General features: G+C 30.5%; 2 protein-coding genes across 2 annotated transcripts; one reads left to right on the forward strand and one right to left on the reverse strand.

The window, feature by feature from the left end:
• Positions 1 to 1343: 1343 nt before the first annotated feature.
• Positions 1344 to 2186, reverse strand: LOC122722531 (receptor-like protein 50). Its single transcript, XM_043953702.1, has one exon. It carries the CDS (start codon positions 2184 to 2186, stop codon positions 1344 to 1346), a length of 843 nt encoding a protein of 280 aa, XP_043809637.1.
• Positions 2187 to 4528: 2342 nt separating this feature from the next.
• Positions 4529 to 6793, forward strand: LOC110607343 (receptor-like protein EIX1). Its single transcript, XM_021746431.1, has one exon. The coding sequence runs from the start codon at positions 4529 to 4531 to the stop codon at positions 6791 to 6793; it is 2265 nt and encodes a 754-aa protein (XP_021602123.1).
• Positions 6794 to 12724: the final 5931 nt, after the last annotated feature.

Genomic DNA, 12724 nt, shown 5'->3' on the forward strand with positions numbered 1-12724 from the left:
TCTAGAGGCTCCAAAATTGGGTAGGTGAGTTTTGTCCCTTTTATTCAAATTTTTACGATATAATTTATTTTCTCTACCTTTTAATAGTAATTTTGGTGATTTGAGCATAAAAAGGGTATATGTTTTAGTTAGATTTAATTAATGAGTTTTAATATTTATTTTTGGAATTTATGATTTTCATAATTTGATTTAAATAATATTTACAGCTTATTGAGTATTTTTGTTGAGTTTGAGTATTTTTGGGAGGACTAACTATGCCGAAATACTGCCGAAATTTTCTTCAAAATATATATATATAAATATATTTAAAATTTTGTATTTTACGTTTTATATTTTTATTCTAGAATATTTATTTATTATTTGATATATTATTTATTTTTCTTTTTAATTCTAGGAGAGGATCCAGCTTCCAGGATAGACAATAGGGGTGCTCCTGCAACCTAGGTCTTTTTGTCCTCTGTTTTGGTGAGTGGATAAATACATAACATTGATATTTTTCTTAAATATATTTATATGTGTATATGTTATTTTGTTTATTTAAAATGGGAAAGGATAACGTTATTTTATATTTCTTAAATAAATGGAAATTTAATTTAAAGCACAGCTGAATAAATAGCCGATTACACTCTGTATATGCACCGAACAGATAACACCTTGATGACAGGTGATTTATTTTCAGCATGATATATATTTATACTGTCTTTGGGACAGCGCTTGATATACAAATAGCCTTTGGGGCGTATGTCAGGTGGTCACCCTTTGGGGGTAGCTCTGCACATGTGTATGACCAGCATTTTATTTGCTCTTGGGCCAAATTTGTCATTATAGAGCCTAAGATGTCAGCATTGCTCTCAGGCTGTTATTATTTTATTACACTTGAGATGCCAGCATTATCTGCAGGGAACATATTATGAGTGTATGCGGATTCTATTTTTCACAGTTTATTTTATGTTAATGGAATTTACATTGTATTTATTCAGCTGACTTATTTTCGCTAAATATTTGGTACTATTAAGTACCTAAACTTATCTTTTCCCCTTTGTTATTTATTTATCCGCTCACTGAGTATGTTGTACTCACTCTTATTTCTTTTATATGTTAGTTCCTTTTTGGTGATCCGTTCAGCAGTCCTCATCTCCTAGTTGACATTCCTTCCACATTGTCCACTCAGAGTCTAGAGGAGGTCGGACCAATCCTAGGTCTTTTGTTATTACTGTTTGTAATTTTGATAGATCATGTATAGATTGTACAGTCCAGTGGAAAAGGTATTTGGTTGAGTGTAAATATTTTATGAAACTATCAGTTTTTCTCTTATATGTTTTATAATTTGGAATTATAGCAGGTTACATGTTTTTATATGTATAACTATCAGGGGAAGTTTTGTCAGTTTTCTGGGTCATATCAGTCTCTACAGTTTGGGATTTGGGTGTGACAATTTTCTCACTCAAATTGCAAAGCTTGTTCAACGTTTTGGGTATATTACTTTCCAGAGAATTATAAGACAGATCAAGGAAAGAAAGAGAATTAAGATTACCAATCTGAGTTGAAAGAGAGCCTCGGAAAGCACTGTAACTCAGATCAAGATGCTGAAGGTTGGTAATATTAAATAACCAGCTGGGGATTGTGGAATTGAAGTTGTTCCCTCTAAGATTGAGAACCTCAAGAGATGTAAGATTGACATGGGAAACATGACCTGTGATGGAAAGCTCACAAAAAGATAAATATAATTCCAGTAGAGAAGGAAGCATGTTTATTGACTGCAACCAATTGGCACACTTGTTGAGGGGCACGCCCTCCAAGTCTAAGTATTTCAAAGAAGATGGAAAATAGAGGGTGTCGATTGCCAATCCATTGGAACCAAGTTCAAGATGCTGCAAGTTTGAAAGGTTGCCAAGATGAAGGGAAACCTTTCCCTCGAGTCCGCGCATAAAAAGGTCGAGCTCAACGACATGACCGGTTGTGTTGTCGCAAGAAACTCCTTCCCATGTGCAGCAGTTATCTCCCACCCATGAAGGCAATGTGTTTGAACTGTTGGCCAGGCTTGACTTGAACCTGAGAAGAGCTTCTCTTTCAATATTGATACAGCTTCCATGGAAATTAGTTCCACTGCAGCAGAATAAAAAGCTTTGAAGTAGAATAAGCAGAGCAAGAAGCTCAACAACAGGGATATTAGCTGATGATCCCATTACTTCTCAAATCAAACTAAAAATTACTGTTGATTGTATTCCTCAGTTTGGCAAAGTAGGGCCTTGCTGCACTGCAGAAAACAACACCTCCGAGTCGAACTCGAAGATAACCTTCTTGTTGGCTACCATCACGCCATAGATTTCATGAGACCTGGGAGTTGCGGCATGGAGTAAATTAATCTCTTGGCCTCTACTGATTATAGACTTTGAAATATTTGTCTATGTAGACTTTATTAAATAGTATAAAATATCTTTAATTTAATTGCTCTATTATAAGACATATACTCAAGTATAAATGCCTAATTCAATCGCATCATATAAATAAATTTATTATATTATCATTAAACTTATTTTTCAATTATTATAATTTAATTTAATAATTGTGCTAACATACTTAAATCGATAGTAAATTGATAGTGAGTGTATTTAAGTAAATTTAAAAAATTTTAATTTTTATTTTATTTATTTAAGTAAATTTAAAAGGTTTTAATTTTTATTTTATCTCTATTTTTATTTAAAAATAAATAATTTAATTTAATAATTAAATTCTTATTTCTTCGCTTGAGTGGATCCGTCCTAGATCGAGTCTTTAATGATTTAATTCATTTCTTCGCTTAAGAATGTAGTTTGGTGTCAGTGACAAATTTAAGAGGAGCTGGCAGGGGTTACTCTCCTCCTGAAATTTTAATTTTTAAATGTAAATTAATAAATTAATATGCTTAATTCTCTAAATTTTTAATAAAAATTAAAAAATAATAATTTAATTATTAAGTATATATTTTGAAGGATACAGCCGTCACCGTTTGAAATAGTAAGCTTATCGACACGGACAGATCATAGACTTTGAAATATTTATCTGTGTTGATAAAATCATTCGATTGATTTGGTTCAAAATCAAATCGAATTGAATAAGTTGAAAATTAAAATTTTAGTATTTATAAAAATCGAACTAAATTGATTTTGATTAAAAATTGAATTAAATCGAATCGATTTAATTCGGTTTAATTTAATTTATTTGAATTTTTAATAAATTTTTTATTTTTTATACTTTAATTTTAATATTTTAAAATTTAATTAGAATATTTTAACATTAATATAATCTAATTTTTCTATATTATTAAAAATAATATATTATCACTAATTAATTCGGTTCAATTTTTTTATTTTTTCTCATCAAAATCAAACCGAATTAAAATAATTAAAATTTTTGAAATTAAAAACTAAACTAAATCGAAATAAATAAAAAACTGAATTGTAATCTAAACTTAGAAATTTCAAGTCATCCAATAAATGTATTGGGATGGTTGTTAGGTTTTGAATGTTGAACATTTTAAATTATGAAATAAATACTCTTATTGTAAATTGTTGACTCAGTCACATCTACTTTCCTTTCTAATCTGATGTCGGACTTGATTTCTAACAATTACTGCTTAATTAGGATTAATGTTAAAATTTTGATTTATTCAGCTAAATGGTCTACTTGAGAATATATTTTCATTTAAAAATACATAAAAAAAATCAGGTCAATCGCCACTCCATAGACTTTATGAGTTTTGAGAGAGAGAGAGAGTAGGTTGGGGCAAGTTTTTGGCCCTTCAAGATTATAGACTTAGAAATTCAAGTAATCCGCCTATTGCTTTTTGCTATCAAATTCCTTTAATTTTTGAAAAAAAAAAATTCCATTAAGCGGAATTATGTAACCTCTTTCAAATCATATTATTATTACGCAAATAATATCTAAATTTGTTTAATTTTATATATTTTAATTAATAATTTATATAAAAATATATTTTTTATTATTAATTTTCAATTTAAAAAATTAATATTTTAAAAAATATATATTAAATTTTAATTTTGCAAATAAAAACATATAAAAAAATTCATATGATATTATCATAAGATATATATTTTATATTAAATAGTTATTTATATAAACTACTTCGAAATCATTTACATATATTTATTTTTAAATATAGACTCATCCCAAACTCAATTATATATTATAAATTCATTCTATTAAAATTTAGTTGAATTAAATATCTAGATACCCGATTTGTTATAGTAGCGGATAAAAAATAAAAAAAAAATCTTAATAGAATAAAATTTATATGATGTCAATTATTTTAAAAAGGTAAATTAAAAAAATTGAAGGTAAATTTGATATTCACTTGCCTCGAGCTACACTTCCAAGTTCCAAGCGGAGGAGTTGCTAGGAAAGTAAGGAGTGGATTAAATTTTCAACACAAAGCTCCGATGAGAATTACTAAAGATATCCATGAAATAAGTATCTTAAAAGAAAATAATCTAACAGAAAAAGTTTCTTTCTTTTGAATTGAGAAGTTATGGGAACATCAGCTGAGATTCTTGCCATGCTCATCCTGATTCAAAGCATTTTGATCTTCTGCACTGGAACTAATCTGGATGGAAGCTGTATCAAGATTGAAAGAGAAGCTCTTGTGAAGTTCAAGTCAAGCCTCGCCATTAACAGCTCAGACTCTTTGCTTTCATGGGTCGGAGATGACTGCTGCAGATGGGAAGGAGTATCCTGCGATAACATAACAGATCATGTGGTTAAGCTCGACCTTTCCTCGACGTACTTCCAGGGAAATATTTCCCTTCATCTTGGAAACCTTTCAAACTTGCAGTATCTTGATCTCAGTGGGAATAATGAATTGGCAATCGACAGCCTCCAGTTTCCATCTTCTATGAAATACTTAAACATGGAGGGTGTGCTCCTGGACAAGTGTGTCGATTGGTTGCAATCAATAAACATGCTTCCTTCTCTGCTAGAATTACATTTGTCTAATTGTGAGCTTTCCATTCCTGGTCATGTTTCACATGTCAATCTTACATCTCTTGAGGTTGTCTATCTTCGTGGGAACAACTTCAATTCCAAAATCCCCAGCTGGTTATTTAATATTACCAACCTGCAATATCTTGATCTGAGTTATAGTGCTTTTCGAGGCTCTCTTTCAACTCGGATTGGAAATCTCAATTCTCTTTCTTTCCTTGATCTGTCCTGGAATTCGCTGGAAGGTAATATACCCACAACGTTGAACCAGCTTTGCAATTTGAGTGAGCTACACTTGCAAACCAACAAGTTCAGCGGTGAGATATCTGGACCTTTTGGCAATTCATCGAGTTGTGTGCAGAAGAGTTTAGTTTATCTGTATCTTTACAACAATTCTTTTTCTGGTAGCCTTCCAAATAACATTGGACAATTCAAACACCTAAAATTTCTTCTACTTTCTAACAACTCTTTCTGGGGTCCAATCCCTGTATCAATTGGACAACTTTCCAACCTACAAATACTAGATTTCAGTCGGAATTCATTGCAGGGGAAAGTTTCTGAACTTCACTTGTTAAAACTCAGAGGTTTGGATCAGTTGATTTTGAGTGGAAATTCTTTAGTTTTTGATATTGATCTCAAATGGGTACCTCCTTTCCAACTTTCCAGGATTGAGTTATCATCCTGCAAACTAGGGCCTTGGTTTCCACAGTGGCTCAAAACACAAAAGAGCATTGCTTTTTTACTAATGTCTAATGCAAGCATCTCGGATAGCATCCCTGATTGGTTTGAAAACGTCTCTTCCAATATTGAAGGATTGGATCTATCTTATAATCAGCTTTCTGGAACCTTGCCAAATTTGAGAAAGTTCAACACTACTTATGAAGTTTACTATAGGTACATATTATTGAAATCTAACAGGTTTGAGGGCTCTTTAACCCATTTTCATTCTGATGCAAGCATATTGGATATCTCCAACAACTTGCTGCAAGGTCAGATTCCCCATAACATCAGCGAAATGATGCCAATGTTGCGATTCTTATCCCTTTCCAACAACTCTTTGAATGGTACGATTCCAGCTTCATTATGCATGATTGAATCTTTAGATATTCTTCATCTTGCAAAAAATCATCTGTCGGGACCAATACCTTCATGCTGGGGAAATTTGCAACGTTTAACCGTGATTGATCTTTCAAGTAATATGCTCAGTGGTCATATTCCAATGTCCGTGAGTTCTCAATCGTTTCTGGTTTCGCTGCATCTGCAAAACAACAATCTTCAAGGAAAGATCCCAATCTCATTGAGGAATCTAGAGTACTTGGAGACTCTTGATCTCGGCAACAATTGTTTTGATGGTTATATTCCTTGGTGGATTGGTGAAAGCCTATCTTCATTGAAAGTACTGAGTGTCCAGTCCAATAAATTTGAAGGTGAGATTCCTCTGCAGCTTTGCTACCTTGCTTCTCTTCGCATATTGAACTTGGCAAACAATATGATGACTGGAACTATTCCCACTTGTTTTGGCAATTTTACTGCAATTGCTATGCATGAAAACGAAGGACTTTGGGAGTATTATAGTTATCTTCTTCCTAGGGAGGCCTTTGAAGAAAATGGCTATGGTGAGAATGTGCAAGTTTATGTCAAAGGAATAGAGCTTGAATATACTAGAACACTTCGATTTCTCTATTCCATTGACCTTTCAGGAAATAACTTTGTTGGAGAAATTCCAAAGGAGTTGATGAATCTTTCAGGTCTACAAAACCTGAATCTATCTAAAAACAAATTAGATGGGCACATTCCTTGGATTATTGACACTTAGTTACTTTCAATAGATTAGTTACGGAGATGGAAGACGCACCACCATGTCTCTCCTTATGATTAAACCAATTAGGGAACGTACTCTAATTAATTACTTATTAACAAATTGCAAAGGAACGTCTTTGTGTTTTAGGCATCAAAACAATTGTTAATTGCATGAAGAGATAGAGAGATCCAATCCTAACTACTCAAACGCATGAGATGTCGTTAGATCACACAATTTCCTTAATTTTTACACCAAGTATTCTAATGGTTGAACAATCCAAGCAATTACGGACTTAAAATTATCCAAACCAACAATATATTACCCTGCAATCAATAATAAAGTGGCCAATTTAATCAAAACTACAAAGCAATAATAGATTTAAGCATGAAATTGTATGAATATTGAATTAACCAAAAGCAAACAATGTATGTTCAGATCTCACAATCCATAAAATAACTTTAGTTTCAACCAATATTCAACTAGATGAAAAGGTTTCAGCCACTCATGGCTGAACAAAACCAAAAATAAAAGAAAAGAAGAAAGGTAGAAGAAGAAGAAGAAGTGTTGTCTCTTGCAATCCCGCAGGTGTGTCCGGATGAGAGTGTAAAAAGTTGTGTGGATGCTCCTTATGTGTCTTTTTATAGTTGAAAGTGCTGCCCTAGGTCATACTTGCTTCCTAATTAGTGAAGAGGCTGCCCAATGTGCTGCCCAAGAGAGACTTGCAGCCCAAGTTGTGTCTGAAAAGGAAAGAGGCGCGTTTGGTGCTTCAGAAGAGAAGTGGGGGCGCGGCTTGTACTTCAGAAGAGGAAAGAGGTGCGGCTTGGGTTCTAGAAGAGTGTGAGGCATGCATCAAGGCTTCAGAAGAAGAAGGAGTGCGCGCGGGAAGCTTTCCGAAAGAGGTGTGCGCGCGGATTGCTTCCTGAATAGGTGCGCAGATCCTTTGCAGAAGAGGAAGTGGAGCGCAGTCATTAATGTGCAGAAGTGGAAAGATATATATCATGTCTTTCCTTTTTAGGTGGAGCCTTCGTTTGAATTTCGAATTTGAATTTCGAATGCTGAATGCACAAGAGGCAAGTGCATCTCCTTGAGATCTTACCGCCTAAATAGGAAGATTTGACTGCTGCAGTGTGTGCACATCTTTTAATAAGGAAAGAAAGATCTGCGATTTGAATTTCAAATAATCTTCTGACTGAGCTTTCCTTATTTGCTTTTGCTTCTGCACTTTCTTTATTTAAAAACTTTCCTTTTCTGAAACTTTCCTTATCGGAGAACTTTCCTTATCGGAGAACTTTCCTTGTTTGGCTTCACATTCTGAATAAGGAAGGAAGGATCTGCAATTTGAATTTCAAAAAATCTGTTGATTGCGCTTTCCTTTTCGGACACTTTCCTTATCAGAAAACTTTCTTTATTTAGCACTTTCCATATTTGAAAACTTTTCTTTTTTGGCACTTTCCATATTTGGCACTTTTTGGCAGTTTTTAGAGCATTTTCTCCAGATTATCTCTTTATACCTAATATCTGCAAAATATGATTAAAACCACAAAATTAGGTAAAAAATGTGTAAATAAATATCAATAAGATCATGATAATATGTACTAAAATATGCTCTATCAATTGCTGATTATTTGAATTGATGACAACCATACTGGAATGAAGGGTTAGGATTTTAACTACTAATAAGTCGGAGATAAAATTCTATTATGATGAAAGAAGTGTTTGCTATCGGTCTCTCACTTACCGTCCGATTGGGCTGCATTCCGAAACAACCTGACTCGCAGGCACGACGGGACTCTCACCCTCTTGCTGTCGACTTCTTCTTTGATGTATGCAGGGCTTCTTGGCTTTTTTTTTTTTTTTTTTTTTTTGAGAGTCAACCATCATGTATGTTTGATTTAGGAGCCCGAGAGTTACTTTTATTGGGTAAAACAGAATTGCGCTCTAGTGAAAAAGGCATACGCAGAGCAAGAAGAAAGCAAGGCTAACTAAAGACCCTACAATCAATCCACATCTTGTGAAAGCCCATGCAGTGCTCTATCAATGTACAGCCAGGTTAAAATTAATTTAAATAATTTTTTAATTTATTTTTTATATAATTTAAAATTATTAACTTAAATTATTTTAAAATAAGAAATATTAACTTAAAATTATTTAAAATAATTTTAGTTCAACTGTTACACCTTAACATCAGCTAAAGGGGAAGGAAACTTGTACCCAAGGAAAGCAAACAAGCAGCAGAAGAAGAAACTCGGTTAAAATAAAAATAAAAAATTATTTTTTATAATATTTAGTTAATTGCTACTGAAACAATTAATTATTGCTAGAACAACCATTTTACTAACTCAACGGCATTCAATGAAAAAAACTAGTCGACATTTTGGAGGACTCAACTCTTTATATGTTTAAATTTGTAAGAATGAATGGACGGATAAAGAGACCAAATAATAATTTTCTTTTATAATTGATTTGATTGAAAATTAGTTAAAATTTGACAAGTTAATATGCAAGAGAGAGAAAGTGAAGTAGCCGGCGCTTATGAGAGTCACTATGATATTTAAATCAATAATTTATTACAAAGAAAGAGTGTAAGAATAGTTTGAGTTTATAATTAATATGTAAGAATGCGTATTTTGAATTCTGGATATATTTTGTTTTTACAATATAAGAAGATGGAGTCCATTAATGAATTTCTTAAAAATTCAATTGGTATCGATTAATAGATAAGAAATTCCACAATTATAAGCGTAATAAAAATCTATTGAATTTTATTTATTTAACGGTAATCTTATATCAAGAAGGACTCGATTGACTCATAAGAGAATGGATTTTATGTCGTTATGAGTATTGGATTTTATGTCGTTATGAGTATTCGACTATTATAATATCTTAGTTCTTTTTCTCAGGTGAGAATTTTCTGACTGAGTATCATAATTCAGTGAAATTTTACTATATGACTCAGTCATATAATGACTGTTCCTAATATATTTTTTATGAATATTGTATCATATCAATAATATTATTTTACGAAGAAGATGAATAAATAATTCATAATATGAATGTAGAACATTATGATATAATTCTAAAATTAAAATAAAATGGAGTCGGCTAGTGAATTTTTTGAAAATTCCATCGTAGATAAAAGATTCTGCGACTATAGACGTAATGGAAATCTGTTAAATTTTATTTTTTAATGGTAATCTTATATTATGAAGGATTCAACCGATTCAAAAAAAGTACAAGTTTTTTTATTATTTTTTTTATCATTTTAAGTATTGATCATTATAATGCCTGAATCTTTTTTTTTTAAATAAGACTTTTTTGTGGCTGAATATCATTGCTCAGTGGAATTTGGCTATGTAAATTAAAATTTTAGTGGATATCATAATTCAGTAGAATTTTATTGTAAATCAATTTTATAATGATAACTCATAACATATTTTTAATGAATATTATATAATATCAATAATATTATTTTACGAAGAAAATAAATAAATAAATTATAGTATGAATGTAGAACATTATGATATAATTTTAAAGTTAAAATAAAATTTTTTTGCATGGTTTAAATTCGTTATTTAAGTAATTAATTTCAAATTAAATTATAATTATATAATTATAATTTGTATGATTGATAATATGAATAATTATTATCTCCCTCATATAAGTGAATAATATGTTTAAAATTTACATTAAATTTATATTTTAATTATATTAGTATATTTTTTAAATATACAAAATTAACAACAAATCTATATCAACTAGATATCTCTGTAGGGAAGAAAAGAAAAGGCATGATATATAAAACATAAATAAAATAAAATAAAATAAAATAAAATATGTGTCCCATCACATATTTTTCAGCAATGGATCATTTACCTGAAAAATACTATTCCTTATTTATTTTTTTTTAAATTTCGTTGGTTTGTTGCTTTCTGTTGCATAACATTTGAAATTGATGTTTTATATAATTTTTGTTAATTATAATTTGTCCTATTTATGCTTGTCAATCATACTCCAATGTGAAATTTTTTAAATAAAATAATTTAAAAATTAATCCAAAGTTAAAATGTGTTTTTAACTCTCTCTCTCCTTTATTTTTTTTTTCTTTCCCACATTGACAGAAAGAAAGTAATTTTTTAATTATGAATCAAAACTAAGAGATAGAGAGATTTTAGGTTTTACTTTTCTAATTTTTAATCTCATGTAAAAAAAACATTAATATACTTTTAAAAAAACAATGAACTTGAGGTTTTTGGTATTCAAATTGAGACTAAATTTTGGATAAGGAAATAGGCTTAAAATTTAGTAAAATTCATTAAAGGTTTTTGGTATTCAAATTGAGACTAAATTTTGGATAAGGAAATAGGCTTAAAATTTAGTAAAATTCATTAAATAGACCGATTTATCAGCGCACCATTTAGCCCGTAATTAAAGTAGATCGGATTAATTTAAATTTTAGATTCATCATAGAAGAGTCTATCACCTGTAATGTGATGGAAAGTAAGAGGATAAGTCCGGCTATATTATAGTCCTATCAGCATATACGCTAGAAGAAAATTAAATGGTCGCCCAATAAAAAGGGACATATATCCATACGTATAGATTTACGTAACAGAGACGGATGGCATAAAATAATAATTATGTGTACAAATGAAAGAAAAAAGCAAGAAATAAAAGAGAAATACATGACTTTCAAACTAAATTTACACACACTTGTAATCTTATTTTTTTTTTTTAGATTTCAGAATATAAAAAATCTATACTTATATAAACAACATTTAATTACAATTTTTAAAATTTCAAATTTTTTAATTTGAATAGCTCGTACTCCCAATAAATCAATAAAATCATATAATAATTTTTATATTTTTATATTTTTATATTTTAATTTAGATTCGCCAGTAAAAAGGGAAAATAATTAAGCATTATCTAATATCTCAGCATATGATTTGAAGCTTTTAAAAAAAAAAAAACATGATATTATCCGAAATTTTCGTGGAAAATAATTTAGTTTACTTTAACCACTACACTGTAAAGGGATCATTCATGAGCAGACCCTTATCTGAAAAGAAAAAAGCAAAAATAGAAAAGAAAATTAATAAAATAATAATAAAAAAAAGTACGTGGAGTTGTTTTCCTATTGGAATATTACTATTATATACCAATCTTATGGGCCACACTTAACGGCTATATATGTATATTTTTGACAAGTTATAATTATTTAATTTTTTGAAAATATTTAAATTTATTTCATAGCATGTCGATAAAAAAGAGATTAGTTTAATTTTGTCTAAGTTCATATTTGAGTTTCCACTCTCTTAATTTTTTATTGAAAATTAAAAAAAAATATTGACTAAATTAATTTAAACATGATAAACATTTTTTAAAAATAGTATACTTAATTAAAACATCATAAATTAAAAGTTGACTAAAACCATAATTTTAATATAATTATGTGATTTAATAAGTAAATTAAAACCCATTCTTATACTAAGGACCAAGGTAAAATTTGATAATTATCAAATGGAATTTATAAAAAAAAAGAAAAAGAAAAATAGGTGTCAATAATTATCAAAGACTTTACACATTAGAGCGTCTGAGAGAGTTTGGAGCTCCATCAACGTCTTATAGTTCAGGATGTGCTCCTGGGAGTTTTCTACACCGTCATAAGCCGCCATCGGCGGCATTATAAACTTCTTCGGGATGGTCTCCTTCTGGATCCATCTTGAAAACAATAAAGATGTGGGTAAGAGGGTTTGGCTGCTATCTTTTGCCTCCAGTTCGGCCAAGAGTTGCTCCTTCATTCTCTGTAACTTTTGGTATTCATTTGTCTCTTCTTGCCTTGACCTTTTCTCCAAGCGGCATCCCTCCTCCCATTTTTCACTCTCTGTTTTCCCTATTGGCTCGATAGAGTAGCTCTCTGCCTCATCGTTCTCGATGAGCTCTCTC

The sequence above is a fragment of the Manihot esculenta genome, chromosome 1 (genome assembly GCF_001659605.2).
Source record: "Manihot esculenta cultivar AM560-2 chromosome 1, M.esculenta_v8, whole genome shotgun sequence".
Lineage (NCBI taxonomy): Eukaryota > Viridiplantae > Streptophyta > Magnoliopsida > Malpighiales > Euphorbiaceae > Manihot > Manihot esculenta.